Source organism: Podarcis vaucheri (genome assembly GCF_965113315.1).
Source record: "Podarcis vaucheri genome assembly, chromosome: 11".
Taxonomy (NCBI): Eukaryota; Metazoa; Chordata; class Lepidosauria; order Squamata; family Lacertidae; genus Podarcis; species Podarcis vaucheri.
This window is the reverse complement of record NC_138749.1, coordinates 38,672,944-38,690,684: the sequence shown is the minus strand read 5'-3', so window position 1 is coordinate 38,690,684 and position 17,741 is coordinate 38,672,944. Positions and strand designations below refer to the sequence as shown.

The 17,741-nt window shown below is 39.7% G+C and overlaps 1 protein-coding gene across 10 annotated transcripts in view; it reads right to left on the bottom strand.

The window, feature by feature from the left end:
• The window catches only part of LOC309514381 (uncharacterized protein), a 68,639-nt gene that overhangs the window by 8,819 nt on the left and 42,079 nt on the right, over window positions 1-17,741 (bottom strand). For all 10 annotated transcript variants that reach the window (XM_082191463.1, XM_082191457.1, XM_082191460.1 and 7 more), the window contains 2 exons: window positions 15,507-15,737; window positions 4,889-5,047 (listed from right to left, as the gene is read on the bottom strand). In XM_082191463.1, coding sequence (XP_082047589.1) covers window positions 4,889-5,047; window positions 15,507-15,737 — 390 coding nt within the window. The remainder of the gene's footprint in view (window positions 1-4,888; window positions 5,048-15,506; window positions 15,738-17,741) is intronic.

Sequence of the window (17,741 nt, the reverse complement as noted above, 5' to 3'; positions counted from 1 at the left end):
ATCGGTGGCTGACTAGCAAACCAGAATGCAGAAGCATGGTTTCAATCCTGGTTTGGACTTGTGCCAATTGTGGTTGATATGACATCTGAAATAATAAACCATGGCTTCAGCCATTTGCTGTGCTTTCTAATACTGCTGTGCTATAGAAAAGGAGTCCTACTAGAAAGGAAAATAAAAGCAGTCAAGCAGCTTTTACTGGTGGTGCCACAGCATGTTCTCCTCCCAACTAACCATCCTCTGCTCTGTCTCCCTGCCTAGTAGCTTTAAGTGTCTTGATCTGATTCACTTAGCAGGTGGGCAACATTAATGCACATACAATGGAAAGCTTTATAGCGGATAACTGCAGATCAAGCTGATGTCAACCACACAGCTGCAAAGGCCGGTTGAAAGCAATTGGGGGTGGAGTGGGACAGGAAATCGCTGCCCAGCTTGCAGGCTTTGACATGCTGATAACTTGCACAGAATTCAGCTCTTGTGTCTCCACTGGAGGTAGGTTAAGTATTTGCAGTCCTGAGGAAATTTGGAGTTTTACAGAATGCAACTGAAAGTGGAAAAAAACTGTAGCAGGATGAGGGAAAGGTCTTGGGGTATTCAACATTCCCAATTCCTTTTTTTTCTCTCTCTCCCCCGTGCACACACACACACAAAAATGCAGACTTTTTATTTTCTGATGATTTTGCTAATGCAAAACCACCTGTTGATTGTCCACCTGTTATAGAAACACTGAATAGTAAGGACACTGATGAACGAGACCACATTGCCACAACAGGCTGGGAATTTCTATTCTGTGAAGTGTAAGCACCGCATACTGTGTTTGACCATGCAAAGCACACCTGATGGCTGTGACTGTTTCTGAACAGCACAATCAATGAAATTGAGTGGGAAAATTGGTAGAGACATCAAAGACTCAATTCCTACAAGTATGTGCCAAACACACATTGCTGGGAATTTTTTCCCCTATAGCACAAAATGTCCACAATGAAATAATATACATTATGAATTGTGCAGATGAGATTTATTCTCCCGACCCACAGAAGGGACAAATGCAAAGAGTCCGCTATTAGGAAAGTAAAGAGAGGAACTGTCAAGAAACCATCCATACCGTTTGAAGTTCCTTATTGAGAATGTGGAGGACACCAAGGGAAAGGGCAATTTACTACTAATCTTCCCAACAAACCACCCTACTTGCCAACTGCTCAGTATTCTTCCTTCAGATCAAGGACATGTCTCTGAACTGCTAGGTATGTTTTGGAGATACCCACAGTCACCTTCTCTCATTTCCTGTAGCCACATCACAGAAGTATATCCTCTAGGGTGAATATCTCATGAGCTAGTAGGCAGTGATAGTAATCAAACTCTTAAAAAAGTTAGTTGTATCTTTGACAAATGTCTCTGATCCTCAAACATTGCAATATTGTTAAGAAAATCAACAAAATAATGAAATATAGAAAGAAGTTCTGAGTATTTTTCTAGTAAAAAATAATAATCAGTGAATACAACGTTTATATGAAGTTTTTAAATGGCACCCTTTATAGACTGCTTTACAGGTTGCAAAACAGGCTTATGCAGCAAGAATCTGTTTCTATTCTAAGAAATAATCTTTGCAACACTTCCCCGTTTCATGCTCCAGTTTGTACAGCTGAGGGGAAAGAGAGCCAAGAACTACAACAAAAACAAATTTATACTTTTTTAAAGAAAAATTATTGCATGACATTTTTCATGCATTAATCTTTGGCCATTTTTTCACTGATAATGCTTTTCATGATGCACAAGGCACAAGATTAACAAAGTCCTTGCCCCCCAGATAATGAATGTACTGGGAAAATATGAATGTTTTACTTTTTCTGTGGTTTGCTACCTTTACACTATTACTGCAACATCAAGTAGCAGGAGATAAGTGAAGTACAACAAAGGCATATTTTTGAGGAAACTCATTAAATGGTCACTTCCTTGCCCCCCGAGGGAATCCAATAGCCCACAGAAACATAAATATTATGGAATGGGCCTTAGATAATTTTAACTTCCAATATTTTTGGCCATCTGTAGCAAGAAGTACTGAGCTAGCTGCCAGATCATCTTAGTGACCTAATGTACTTTCCCAGGCACAAGATCAAATCGTTCCAAGATGAGCTGATTGAAAATGAACAAAGAGCAGCAGATTGGCTGTTCTGCTAGAAAGCCCAAGGGAGCAGGCTGGCCCTTAAAGCTACTGCTCCACCAGGTGTCTTCTTCTCAGTAGACTCTGGCTGTTTATGTCTCACTATAGTGTTGCGGGGGCAGAAATGAAATTAAACCAGAAGATGGTCTACATGAGCAACCTCTTGCGCAAGCAGAAGCTAACGATAAGCAGTAGAACCTACCCTCCATAACACTGTGTAAGCTCTTGTTCTTCCACTCAGAGTTCTTTGGGTCCAGTTAGATGTCAATTGCATTAAATCCTTCCAGTTATTACATAGTGCTGTAATAACTGCAGCTTAATGCTCTCAGGCAACTCATTGGCTAGAGAGCTGGGTTTAAAATTGTGGGTGCTTTGTCCAAAGTTCTCTCTCTAGTTATGGACCTGCTGCATTTTTGGTCACTCTTGGCCTCAGTTCATCTTGTGTAGGATGGGGTTTATTGAATCTTTGTGTAGAATGTAGAGTGTAACAGAAAAAGCAAATGTGATGTGCAAATTAAATTATTAGAAGCTGTTGTAGTATTACAAAGGTTAACTAAGTAACAAGCCAATGACTTGACTTGTTCAGGCAAGGTCTGACAAGCTAATGCTTTATGAGACTTCAGCTACTTCAGCATAGTTTTAAATATTCCTACCCTGCTTTCTTCCTATACTCAAAGAAACATGGCATCCCCATTAATCAAAACTTGTCTTCCTTGAAGACTACAAGGAGTTGCCTTATACCAAGTCAGAGCACTGTTCTATCTACCTCAGTAACTGTTTCTCCCGAGACAGGAAGTAGTTTTCCAGGTTGTCAGGCAGAGATTCTTCTCAATCCTACTCTTTTATCTGGAAATGCCAAGGACTGAACTTAAGACCTTTCTTACATCGCATGAGCTCTAAAATTGGCTTATGGTTCTCCCTGTTCAACACAAATGAAGACTACTAACCTTAATTAACTTAAATAGAGAGGACTGAAATTCCTTGATCTACTTATGCCATTAAGAACAAGCCTTCCCATGCACAAAACTGGAAAGAAGAAAGAAGCCCAACAAAGAAGAATAGCTCCTAGAATCAATGGGCTATGCAGAGAATAAGAGATCAACATGATGGACAATTTATGGAAGAGTGGAATTTTTTGCTTCTTTGAAAAAATATATAACAACCAAACGAAATCGTGGGCAGCATTTGAAATGTGAGCAATGGGAAGAAATGATAATATATGAACTAGAGGAATATATATTAGATGAAATGTGTGATGTAACAGAGGAATACAGTCATGCCTTGGAAGTCGAATGGAATCTGTTCCGGAAGTCCGTTCGACTTCTAAAACGTTTGGAAACCAAAGCGCAGCTTCTGATTGGCTGCAGGAAGGGTGGCTTCTGATTGGCTGTGGGAAGTCAGAGTATTAGAGAAATGTATAACAAATTTGAAGTCTGAAATTATGTTATGAAAATCTAATAGAAATCAAAAATCTAATTCAAAAATTAAGAGCCTTCCCAATTTTTTAAAAAAAAGAATGGTCTCTCACACTCAAGTGTTAAATGCTTCCATCAGCTAGAGTGTAACATTTCTTTCTGACATGGAACTAGAACACAGTTTGCAGAACTTCCTTTCACACATACACACCCCAAAAGTTTTGTCAGCACTGCATGATTCATACTTAATTAAAGCTTCACTTGTCAAAGAAAAAAAATGAATGGCTATACACAGATTGGAGAAGTATACTTATTGCTGGAGCTTTGTTTGCTAGCATCCTGCTGCTAAAGAGACAAGCAGCTTGTCTCTTCAGCAGAATGAAGTACAACAGAATCAAGCAAAGCTCAAGCTGCCCACACAGCTCCTGCAATATGTGCATGTTAGTCTTTTGGATTGTAGCCTGTATTTTGGATAGATTCCCACTAATGATCTGGAGCAGCCTTAAGCCAGACAATCAAAGAAGACCCACTAATAGATCCCTGCCTCAAAGAGGTCCATTAAATTGTCAGACATCTGGTAGAGACCCAAAGGGATAAGTTCTAGATTGAGAAGTCTAAATTCTAGCCTGAGCAGCATTTAAAAATCAGAATAGAACATGTGAAAGGGCAAAATCATAACTGGAGATCCATTACTTGGAAAATGGGAAATTTTAAAGAAAACATTTGTCCTCCTACCAAACTTCTACATAAACGCTTTTTTAAGTTCCTGGGAAAGAAACACTGTTATTAGCCTATTATGATTTAGCAGAACTTGACATGTTAAGCTAAGTTTTCTGAAATATATATATATGTAAGAACAGGAATTGTCTTCACGTTGGGAAACGTAAGATACTTCCTTGTGAACTTTTGCCTTTTGTTCCATGGAAATTTTCAAGCTCCTTCCTGCTTGTTTTAATACAGCTCTTTGGTTCCTGAAGTGGGAAGAAAGAACGAGAAAACCTCCAAATCATATTTAAGTTTCTGTTTTAAAGGAATGGCTGGCTATTTTTCTGTGTGCCTCAGGAGCTGGCCATGAATAGAAGCATTCATAAGCTCCCATTGTACAAACCCACAAAAAGTGGCCTTGCCAGCAGGAAGTGAGACAAATGCCTGCACAGCCACTCAACAAAAGAATTCTAACCTTTATACATTAGCTGTGCGATAAGGTTTGTACAAGGGGAAAATTGACCAGTGACTGCAAAGTAGGTCAAATCTGTTAAAAAGAAGGGCGGAGGGAGAGGATGTTAAACTGAAATAAACTCCCCCATTTCCTCACCTGTTGCATTGCCATTTGCCTGGAATAATTTTGAGCCTTTACCAGGGCTTCTGCTGCCCTTTTAGCACGTTGCTGAGGGGCACCCTTGGGGAAGGCTGGAAGCGTCGCAAGCACATTCTCCACAGTGAACTCCTGGCTCAAGGAATTCTCCAGGATTTCCTGAAAAACATTGGGGGGGGGGGAGTAGTAGTAAAAGGAGCACTTTACCCAAGGATAGTTTAAAGGAGCCATTCAATTTCTGCCCCCAATCACAGGTATCAACAGAAAACCCTCAAAGCGTAAATTTAACTGCTAGGCGATTTTACCATAGCTGCAGCATGTGTGATGATGGTACTCTTCCATCTTGCTTCATGCTGATGAAGCTGAAAACCACTTAATTTACACATGATCCTGTAACATGGTTAAGATGGCTTCCACTATGCCAGAGGTTACAGAAGGGTAGCTTGCTCGGATCCTGTGCTTCCCTAGCAGTGACACCAAAAGCACATCAAGAACAAAGAGGAGGCAACAGAGTACTGTATTTTTTGCTCTATAAGACTCCCTTCTAAAAAGCAAGGGGAAATGTGTGTGCGTCTTATGGAGTGAATGTAGGCTGTGCAGCTATCACAGAAGCCAGAACAGCAAGAGGGATTGCTGCTTTCACTGTGCATCGATCCCTCTTGCTGTTCTGGCTTCTGAGATTCAAAATAGTTTTTTTCTTGTTTTCCTCCTCCAAAAACTAGGTGCGCCTTGTGGGCTGGTGCGTCTTATAGAGCGGAAAATACAGTAAATAGCTCCTGTCACAATGTCACTAGCATTTTAGTCACCGTCCACCAATTACAACGATGCTCAATGATGATGGAGTTGTGTAGTAGACAATACACCACGACACAAGTTTTGCAAGCTTCTTAGGGAGGTACATTTTAAGATCTATCACCTGAAATCAAGCAGTAATTAGAATTGTATGCCAATAAATACCAAATTATAATTTAAACAGACCTTTCAAAACAACAACCCCCCACAATAGTCTATTGTCACATAGCCTTCAACATAGGATTTTTTTTTTCTATATTGAAAGCTACACACACAAGGTTAAAATAAAAGACACTACAAAAGAAGGTATAATCCCCTGTCAGGTTCAGAATGATGGAATTTCTTCTCTGCTTCATTTGAAGTTTATGGCTACACTTAGTGCTACAAAACATTTTGAAAGTGTACAATTAATAAGAGAAACCACACAGCAGGCTGTGGAGAAAATATTTTCAGCCAGGGATTTAGGTGCCATGAAGCAGAGGTCAAAACCTCTATGAACAGACTAATTTACTATAAATCTTTTCAACTTGATTAATGTTGTTGATCTCTGTGATAAAAATAGAAAGCCCCAGTCAGGACTAGCCTCTCATGAAGAGTGTTCATCAAATGCAATGGAACTTGGACGATAAGGATCTGAATGTTAAGTAATAATTGGGAGTAAAACTATAAAAGAGCAAAGAATAAACTGGGTACAGATGGCGAGAAAATTGAGGGATATGGGGAGGAATCTAATTGGTGTGTTTCCACTAACAGAAGACACCAATTGAAAACTGTCAGAGATGCTTCCCTGCGCCACCGGGGGACTCTCAAAAGCAGAAGGGGGTGCAGGAAGGTGTGAGAAAGAGATTGTGCAAGTTATTGCCACAAGTAGAAGAACATTATTAGATTTAGCTTTACTTTCCCCCCGCAACACTGGATTCTAGTGCATGGGAAAGAAACAGTATAATACATTTTCCGAAATACACATCAAAAGCACCTTTGAATCCATTTCCTTTTGCCATTTTAGCTGTATTAATTGGGTAATGGATTGCATTCACAATCCACAATTACCCATGTGTGAAATTGAGCAAGCACTTCTTGGCATCTTTATACAAGCAGCATTATGGATAAACAACAGTATGCATCCAAGAGACGTAAAAAATAATAGTTATCAAACCTATTAAAATGAACACAAAACATTGCTGATCTTGAAGTCATCAACAAGGTGTAACAGTGGAACAACAAGCAAGATCTTAGCATTTAAAGGACTCCTATGGAATCTGTGGAACCTGTTGCCAGTGTGTGTGTGTGTGTGTGTGTGTGTGTGTGTGTGTAGAAGACTGAGGATTCCCTTCACAAGATTGAAAAGAAAGGGAAGAGGGTGAAATGGCTGCTAAGCGATACCAATGACTTTGTAACTTATAAAATATAACAAAGAATTTTCATAGATTTGACTGTGGTTTTACTGTATGTATGGTGACTGTTGATGTTTATGTGTGATACCATGGCCTTTGGTTAGTGCAATAAAAGTTTATGATGCTGATGATGACATTCTCATTTAAATAATAATAATTCTTGCTCTCTCTAAATTCCTTCTAGAGGACAGTATACAGATAAGGATACACCTGCCAGTGGTGCAAGACAAGGGAGGAACAGGAGCAATTGTTCCCTGAGAAAACCAGGTTGAAATTTGCTTTTTTTCATACACAACAGCAAGCAGAAGGTAACAGACATTGTCTCCCAGTCCATCATCCTGACAGACACTTCACTAATAGGTAACAATGATCTACCTGAACTTTCAAGGACTTGCTGTGCATTTTCTTGATACAAATTAAATGCTATTTTATGCTTTGCATCCTACACCCAACACAATGGATTCACTGGAAGATGTTAAGTCCTACGTTTCCCCTTACAGGTAAGGCATTTCAGTCAATACTAAAAAGCAATGGGCATCATTTTTCATCATAATGCTGCTTCTCAGGAATGAAGCTTAAACAGATGAAAGTTTGAGATCTCAGGCGGGGGGAATGTAGGTGATATTTCTGCCAAGACAGAAAAAAGAAGAGTTATTAAGATGGTGGGCAGCTTCCTATGCTCAGTTTGGGGCTTGTCTTCTCCCTTCTGTCTGGGTCTTGCAGAGTAGTGCTTCCACAGAACGCAATGATCAAATCTACTTTTTACCCAAATGCTGCTGGTAGGCAGTGTGAGCCCACTTATAGCTGTCATGTGATCCAGCAGCATATTAAAATTGATAAAATTAGAGTACGGTGCTTTACAAAAGCACCTCTCGGAACAGTGAGGAACAAAGTGCAGGAATGAGATAAGAAGTGAAACGATAACAGTGAAACTCCACTTCAACAGAACATAAAACGTGGTCGAAAGCTCTGACATAGATACACCATGAAATGTAGCTGGTTGAAGTGCTGAAAATTATCTATAGAAAAGTCAGGTTTTTAAAGCAGTGACCTGGGAGGTTCAGCGCACCGCTTCTCCATCTTCCCTTAAGAGGAGCTCCTCATCCACAAAACTTCAGAGTGCTTAATAGATCTTATCTTAGAAAACCCTTTTGAAGAAAGTCAGTGTTGCCATTATTTTTAAAAGATAAAGAACTGAAGCTGATAGATCACAGCCTGCAACTTGTCGCCAAGCAGGGCTGAGCAGAAATTTGAATTTGGGCCTCCCGTATCCAAGTCCGGTACACTTGTCTCTTGGAAGACACTGGCCGTATGAGTTGGTTTAATTTATATGTTTTATCAGTCAAAGCATTTAAATCACCAGTTAAACAGAAAAGCCTGTACAAGCCATTACGGTGGCAAGTTACTGCCATCTACAGACCAAAGCAAGTAGCATCGACATCACAGACAAGCAACCACTTCTGCTAGTTGATAATGTAGGTGGTAACAGCCTGCTCTAACACACACACACACACACACACACACACACACCAACCATGAGAGTGTGAGAGACATAGAGAACTTGAAGTTAGAGATCTGCTTCCTCTACAAATTCAGATTTAATGTTGCTAATATTTGACCCTGACCGTTCATCTAGGACTCCTGTTGTACTTTAATAGAGCAGGAACAATGGAATCTGCTACTTTGAGTGGCCTGCAAGACCAACTCACCAATGGAGCTTGGGGGTTTTCAATTGCTTTGGGACATATTGCAGTCTTTTAAATTATCAACTGATTGCTGGATTTATTTTAGCCACTTTTTTAAAAAGGTTATTAGATTGTGCCTAATTTTTCACAGAAAGTCAAATGGTGAAATTCTAAAAACAAATTAATATTTTAATCAATTGAAAGACATTTATTTGGTTAAAAATAATCTCATTGGTACCACTTCTAACCTAGATGAAAAGCAATTAAGATAGTACCATGCCGTTTCTTTTGTTGTTGTAGCATTGGTATATGCTTGTAGCACTGGTATTAGCACAGCTTGATCATGCCTAAATTGATGCTCAAACAAAATGAGCTGGAATACTAATCTGACAACAGATCGCAGCAATCAGTGTGAATATGTGCATTACAACTGTGTGGTTTTAAAACAAATACAACAGGTTATTTGGTTAGCATACAACTGATAGTAATTGGTAATAGTACCATGGCAACATTGAGGATCAGCCATCATATTTAAGGCTCTTTTATGAATAATCAAACAAATCCATCAAATATAACCATTTTCCCATTGAAATTGTTTCAACCCAGTGATCTGGATTTAAATATGTATATTTCAGGAAACTTCCATTTTAAATATTCCTTATTTTGGACTCCCGGGATTGCTTGTAGCAGTAGATTACACATTCTAATCTGTTTGCACCATCTGAACCTAGTTTTTATTGGAAAAACCTAATATATATATTCTATAGATTTAAAAAACATATATATGTCTGATTGTAGAGTAAACTAAAACCAACATTCTCCCATGAGGCCAATAAGGAGGAGGAAACTGCATGGAAACGGCATCCATGCTAAGACCAGTAATAACTTGCAGGTGGGAGGGAGATTGATAGAACATTCTTTTACGGTACAGTTCTCATGTTAAAATGCTCATGCTGCTTTTGATAGATACGCATGATATATTACTTCCCTGAAAGTGAAAACACAATTCTTTCATGTATCATCTAAGGCAAAATTGCCTCTGGAGGTGTCCAGAAATACTGGCTGGCACATAGGAATTCTATTCATTAGGTTGAGGCTGCAATTCTTCAGGAAGCATTAACAGAAGAATTGCTAGAGATCTGGGTAACAACAGTGCCATTGCTTCTTGCTGTTCCAAAATCCATGTTGTAAAAAGAGCCCTTCATTTATTGAATCCTAGAACATTTCTTGTTTCGCAGGTTTAAGCATCCTTTCAGATCCCAATTCAGTTATCCTCAGGGTGCATTCAGACATGGGGAACATTGTGATAGTTTTCCTGATTATAGTGCTAGCATTTCTGTTCTGTTTTCTAACATTCCTTTCACACCGCAGTACCTGTTGTGTTGGTCTAAACCACCAAGCCTCTTGGGCTTGCTGATCGTAAGGTCAGCAGTTTGAATCCACATGACAGGATGAGCTCCTATTGCTTTGCCCCAGCTCCTGCCAACCTAGCAGTTTGAAAGCATACCAGCGCAAGTAGATAAATAGGTACCGTTAGGGCGCAAAGGTAAACTGCATTTCCATCCACTCTGGCTTCCATCAAGGTGTTCTGTTGCGCCAGAAGCGCTGTAGTCATGCTGGCCACATGACCTGGAAAAACTGTAGACAAATGCTGGCTCCCTCTGCCTGAAAGCAGAGATGAGAGCCGCATCCCGTTGTTGAATTCAACTGTACTTAACCGTCCAGGCATGTGAGCCCAAAGTTTCCACCTAGGCTGAAAGTTGTCTAATCAGAGCCTAGGATTTGACATTAGAATGTTAGTGCGTTTGAATTTCTGTAATGAATGAGAGATTCATCGGGGGGGGGGGTCTGCAACAAATACTGGGCAGGTTGACAATTTCTAAGATGCAGACAGAATGAGATGTGATACAGCAGAAAGTGTTAGGGGTTAAGAGTCTTTTTCTGGGGATCTGCTGCACTGTATAAATAAATGCTTGTTCGTTGACATTCATAATCTGCTTTCAGATTTGAAAAAAAGTAAATATTAGAAAGGCAAAAAAAGAAAAAAAGAGTTTATTTGTTTCACAAACTGCACGTGTCACCTTTGAGAACTGGGAAGCTAGATTTTAAAATGTGTATGTTATGTACAATTTTTTTATAATACGGGCTGTAGTCAGCTAAGTTTTACTCAGAGTAGACCTGTTGAAATTAAAAGCCCATAAGTACCTAAGGTCCATTAATTTCAATGAGTCTACTCTGAGTAAAAGTTCTTTGCTCACAATCCACAAATGTCATTTACAATCTCTCTGTTGCTTGCTCACATGTGACCTTTAAGACTCGACATCTAATACACCCAGGCAGAGGAGGTACTGCAAATGTTTCTAGAAATTCCAGCAATAAAAATACAAAATTCATATACTCTGATTAACAGTTGAGTTAATTTTCCTTAGCCAGCTTGATTCCGTAGATAAATTACATAACGAAGATATTTTATAGCACAATTTAGCCAAACTGGTGAATTTCCTGGAAGACCCAACAGAACTCAAGGAATTTTGCTAAATCTCCACATCAAACTAGTGGCCAAAAGCATCAGCTGTCAGCTGCTAATTCCTTTCCCTTTGATTCTTGCACTCCCCGGTGTACACGCTTATTCATGAGACTTCAGGAAACCCCTTTTGTCTCCATCTCCATAGAAGAAGCCATAAAGAGACTACTAAATAATTCATCATAGCCACCCACTTACCAGTATCTCACTAACCTAAGGCACTAAATGTCCTTGCTTACTAACACCATAAATATCTGTTCGCAGCTCTCTAGAGGAGGTTAGGTGCTCATGTTCTCATATAAGGCGGATATTGCATTCAGAAAACAAATTAGAGATAATTAGGCCTGCATCTCTCTTAATGATTCATTAATACGTTTTATTTGCTAGGTCAGCTGATTCAAAATACAACCTCAGAATAAACGCCAGAAAAATTATATATAATATAGAAGATAGGCAAGATTTATATATCATATAAGCTTTTTATGCTATTTGCTTCTGAAAGAATAATAAACATCTTTTTTTCAAAATAATGTTAAGGTTATTCAAAAACGAAATATAAAGTTGATCTTATACCAAAAAAGTAACTGCATACAGAGAAACACCACCCCCATATACTTCCCCATCTCCTCCTTTCCAAAGCTTTCAACTCATGAAAGGCTAGTTTCAAGGCCCCCTCAAACCACCCCCATTCAATAGGCTCCCTTAACCCCAGTAGAGCATTTGGGGAGGGTAGTCCTTGGGGAGGAGGGGGCAAAGAACTCGGCTTCCATCCGTCTTCTTATACACATTTAACTCTGGATCCATGGGTGTGTTAGAGTCTTGAGCATACAGATTACTGCTACAAGCTTCCAGAATTAGACAATTTATGGTTTCTAAAGTGTGAACAAAGGACCGTAACTGCTCTTCCCATTTATTGTTTATTTGCTTACTTATAACTTACTGGATATGGCCTCCATAGTGTTTGCAAACAATAAAGTAGGTTACATTGTCAATCCAAATTTGCTGTGATTATTTAACATGCAAGGGACATTTCTGTTCTTTCCTCAAAGGAAGATATTAGATCTGTAATACAATCCAAACCATGGCTACTTGGGAGTGGGCCCAATTGTATTAAATGGAGAGCTTACTCTCAAGTAAAGGCTTCCGACACTGCAGCCTTCATTATTTAAGATTCAATCAAAAAACAAATTAAAAACAGAAACAGTGTGACTTTAATTATACTTAAAATGCAAATAATAGTAGCTTAGCTATGAAGTTGCTAATAAAGCCTCAGCCACAATAAAGATAAAGTAAGGATAAATGGGGGAAATTAATTTCAAATGAGATTATTAAAGCCTTTTTTTTTAGTTTTCTTCATTTGTTAGGCACCCAATTATCACATGGCTAATTAGACTGCATTATAACACACTTTAAACAATGCCCAAAGATAATAATCTAATATAATGCCACACTCTATTGCCTTGGTGGAGGAAAGGAAAATCGCTTACCAATATGCTCATTTGGTCTCAACTGGCTTGAGGACCAAAGAGAATCTTGCCGAAAAATTCTCAGGCTTGAAAGTTCCCTATCATCCCCTTTTCCTGAGCCACAATTGGCTTTCTCCTCCCATCAATCTCTCTATAAAAAGGTGAAACAATTAAATTTCCTTTTTTTTTTTCCTGCTCAAGCTACTCCTTTCAGTGGCATCCCATTCCTTCAAGGGAAGAAGCTGTTGGAAGCACTTTGTCAGTTTAGATGTACATTTGAGTTTTTCGAAGTGTTGAGACCATTCCAATGTTTGCTCTTCGATAGAAGCGCAAAACCGTTCTAGAGGTGTTGCCAGAGGGTGGAGGTGGTTGTGGTTGCTGCTGTTGTTGTTTTATTTTTGTTTTTTAAGGAAGTTTTCTGCAATTCATACACCATTTTCTAAAAAAATATAATTTGACAATGATAAGAAAGGTTTCCATGTTTCCATAAATCACAGCAGGCAGGCATCGAGGCAAGAATGCTCAAAATTTCCTGTATATTCATTCAGAATTCTCGCCTACAGCAAGTTTTGAATATGCTGCCACATGTTCAGCAACACAGATATCATTGAGAGGACACAACCCGTGCCTCATCTTCTCAAAATGTTTAGCCTAAAAATGGTGTCGAATTCCCAGCAAGGAGGAGGATCCCTGAGAAGATCTAGTCCAATCACTGTCAATGGAGTAGAATGAAAAACAAGTGAAAAAATCCAAGCACATGGGCTTGGGGAACTTGGAAATGGAAATCATCAGGTGGGTTCTGGTAACAAGAGGGCTGCTGCACTCAGGTCTCACTTGCGGGCTTCTGATGGCATCTGGTTGGCACCTGTGCCACCAATGAACTAGATGGGCCGTTGGTCTGATCCAATTTTAACAAAGTTTTTGAAAGTCTCTGTAAGCAATGTCAACTGGATCTCCTCTATCAACATGCTTGTTGCCTCTGAAAGAACTCTAAAAGATTGCTGAGGTCAAACCTACCCTTGTAGAAGAAGAAGAAGAAGAAGAAGAAGAAGAAGAAGAAGAAGAAGAAGAAGAGTTTGGATTTGATATCCCGCCTTTCACTCCCCTTCAGGAGTCTCAAAGCGGCTAACAATCTCCTTTCCCTTCCTCCCCCACAACAAACACTCTGTGAGGTGAGTGGGGCTGAGAGACTTCAAAGAAGTGTGACTGGCCCAAGGTCACCCAGCAGCTGCATGTGGAGGAGCGGAGACGCGAACCCGGTTACCCAGATTACGTGACTACCGCTCTTAACCACTACACCACACTGGCTCTGTTTCAGCAGAGCTCTCTTCTTTTATATGCCTTATAATCATATCTTTAACCACTGTTTCCACCATTTTTTCACCCAAAAGAGGCATTAAGCTAAGCAGCCTGTAAATGTCCTGGTTCTCCTCTGGATCCCTTTTTTTAAAATAAAAAAAAAAATAGTGTTATATTGGCCATTTTCCAATTCTCCATTATGGCAGCTCATCTTAGGAACAAGTTACATACAGTGGTACCTTGGGTTAAGAACTTAATTCGTTCTGGAGGTCCGTTCTTAACCTGAAACTGTTATTAACCTTTGGCTAATGAGGCCTCACTCCGCCGCCACACGATTTCTGTTCTCATCCTGAAGCAAAGTTCTTAACCTGAGGTACTACTTCAGGGTTAGCAGAATCTGCAACCTGAGGTATCTGTAACCTGAAGTGTCTGTAACCCAAGGTACCACTGTATTGTTAAATGAGAAATTTCTGGCCATCTGAGTTCTTTAAGAACTCTCAGGTGGAAGTGATTTGTCAGTTTTCAGTTTTTCAATAAGGCCTAAAACGTCATCTCTTATCACAACTATTTGCCTCAGTTCCTCAGACACCCTTTCTAAGGACATTAGTACAGGGGTCTGCCCTAAATCTTCTGCTGTGAAGACAGAGGCAAAAAATTAATTTCATTTCTGTGCATTCTCATTTTCCTGCTTTAGCATTCCAACAGTAAACAAATGGGCACCACTACATCAGAAGGACTCTCCATTTGGAATCATACAGGAAATATAAGTGAACTTTAGCAGCAGCTGTAGGGAAAGGTGAAGCACCAGCTTATTCTCTTTGATGCTGGTTTAACTTTCTGTGTTCAGTAAAAAAAACATTAACTGATGGTAGGTTGTTTGGTATTGACTTCTCTAACTGGCGGCTGTTCTCCAGTTCTACAGATAGGGATCCTTTGTTCAACATCAAATATGAGAGAGAGAGACCTCTTTCCACATCATACTGCCAATATGGAATCTGATGGAGCCTAGCTCCTTCCTGCATCACTGAGGAATTATGAGAAGCTCACACTTCGTTGTCCCACTTTCTGGAGAGACTCTGGTGTGAGTAGGAATAATCCTGCAGTGGCTCCCAGGGTACACAAGTAAGAACAGGTTTAAGTGAAGAATATATTTGGACACACTTGCTTGTCATCAAATAGTTCTGTACATAGTGGTACATCTGCAAAAGATGCCCGTGCAGTATTATGAATTGATGATGACTACAAGATACCAGCAAATTTATTTCATTTTCTGCCTGAAAAGAATGGGGAGGGGACGACACTTTTCCCCTCCATCGAATAAACAGGAATGAAGTATGAACAAGAGCCAGAGGCAGACTAGAACTTGATTATACATAACTAGGAGAACGTAGCATTTTGGCTAGCATTTAAAATTGTTCTGAAACAATCCCTCTCCAGCCTGCCAAGCACAACACTCACCCAAGGTGCTGAAGGTACCAGAAGCGTCAAAGTGAGCAAATCATTGCAACATTCCTCCACAGACTGCTGACACTGAGTTGCATGATTTATCAGCCGAGCATAAACAGCAGTTGGTAGGATGTGCTGAGCTGCCTCAGAGGACATCTGTCCTGGGGCAAGAACAAAACCCAGATTTTGCCTCATGGCAAGCAGGTGTCTCCGCAGCTTGCTAAGTTTTCCTTCAAGAGCGCTCTGCGAAAACAAGAAAGGTTAAGACGAGGAACGGTAAACATTGAGGAAATCAAAACAAGTTAAGCATGCCAGGTGAAAGGCCACACGCCCTCACTAGGTACCTGCAAGGCACCACAGTGGGTAGGCTGACATTTCCAAAACAATCACTTGGGAACTGTAGTGGGGACGTCAAACCCCAGGCATTCCTCTGCCGTTCCCCCCGCCCTTCCAAGCCATCTGTGGAAAACATGTGTTGAGGGGGCATGATCTGACAAAGCATGAAACACAACAAATTGCCAGAATTCTAGCTTCTTAAAACAAATAAGAAAACAGAGATCAAAGCTACCCTCCAAACAGGGCTGATTGTTTTTCCAAAAGAACAGCTCAGAGCTAGAGTAGTAAAAAGGATTTTTTGGAGAGGGTGAGGGAATCAAACTTCTAAACAGAGTATTAGAAAACCATAAACAAGCCAATGTTTATCTTCTACCTACCACAGAATCCTGTGTCCTTTTCCTGTTTAAACCTTTAGCCAGCTGTGTTTGCCATTTATTGAACAGCATGTTTTCATTTAGTATAGACTAAGAAGTCATTGCTAAGATCAAGCACTCATTTTGAAGCAATTAGCATAAAAAGATTAAAATGTATAAATGCATAAATGCACAAATGTATAAATGTAAAGAAGAATGTGCAGTTGTACTGCCAAATAACACACCCAAATAAGACTGGTATACATTCTGAGAATATTCACATATTTAAAAGAATTTGCAAGACAAAAACATTTGGATGCAAGTGTTCATGCAAATTTCTTCATAATACACACAGCATCTTGAATGCTACAATATAAGCTGTTTCTCTCATCTTTTATGTACAACTTTGAATACTTCATTTTCATTCAGCACTTATCTGATGCTTCTAACTGTTACACATGATTATGCATTTCGCAGCTGATGTTGTTCTAAACTTCATATAAGCAACAACTTCAAATGAAAAATAGGTTTTTAATTCATGGATACTTTGCACACAGGTGTGTGCGTGCATGCACTTACAAGCAGAAAGGAAGTAGTTATAGTCGTTTTGCTTCCAAAGGAAAACCAGCAAAAACCTCAGGTTCTACAGAATTAAAAAGTAGCTCATCCCAGTTACTCTAGTCCCTTGCAGATAAGAGTACAAAGCATTTACAACATCCTGAGGTTGCCTATATATAATTTTCCATCCCTCTGGAAGTGAGTGAGCATATCTCTTTGCATGGCGCTCCTGAGCAGAAGAACAACCATCAGAAACTCACAGGGAGAGAACAAATTACATGCTAGGTTTGGTAACCCTCTGACACATCATCTCTGAACTGCATATAAGTACCAATTGAGTTTAGAAATACAAATTCAAGCTTAAGTTCTGTAAAGTCATACATAAATTGGCTCCACTGAAATTGAAGTAATTCCTGAACACAACTGTAAACCTCATTTTATCTCAGCTCTTTCCAGAAGATATGAAGGCAGGATGAAAGCTAGCTTTTGTCTGCCCTCAGTCCTTCTCTCCTGGCAACTGCTACCCAGATCTGAGAAGAAATAGAAGCAAAAAGGAGTGTGTGCTGATGGGAAAGCGTCAGAGATGTGAGGAAGGCTCAGTTTTAGATGCAGAGTCAAAACTTGAACTGTAGGCAAAGACTCTCTGTTCACTTCTGGACAGCTAATGAGTCACAACAGCTGATCGTCAACACAATAGCTAACAGAGGAACCTGTGTGTGTTGCATAGGATCCTGTAGCTTACTTAGGGTGTGCGGTCAGTGCATGTGTAACACTGACCAGGTCATTGTCACTGGGTGCAAACTAAGCATGCATTCTAGAGCACATCCCACACTACCCAGTGGATGATTACAGTGATAAGCAAGCTGTCTAGTATGGAAGCTTATCTGTCATTAAAGACCTCACTAAGGAACCTCACTAAGGAACCCCTGATAAGCCTTCTAAGGAACTTTGAGGTTTTCCAGTACACAGCTTGAACATCACAATCTGATATCTGAATTTA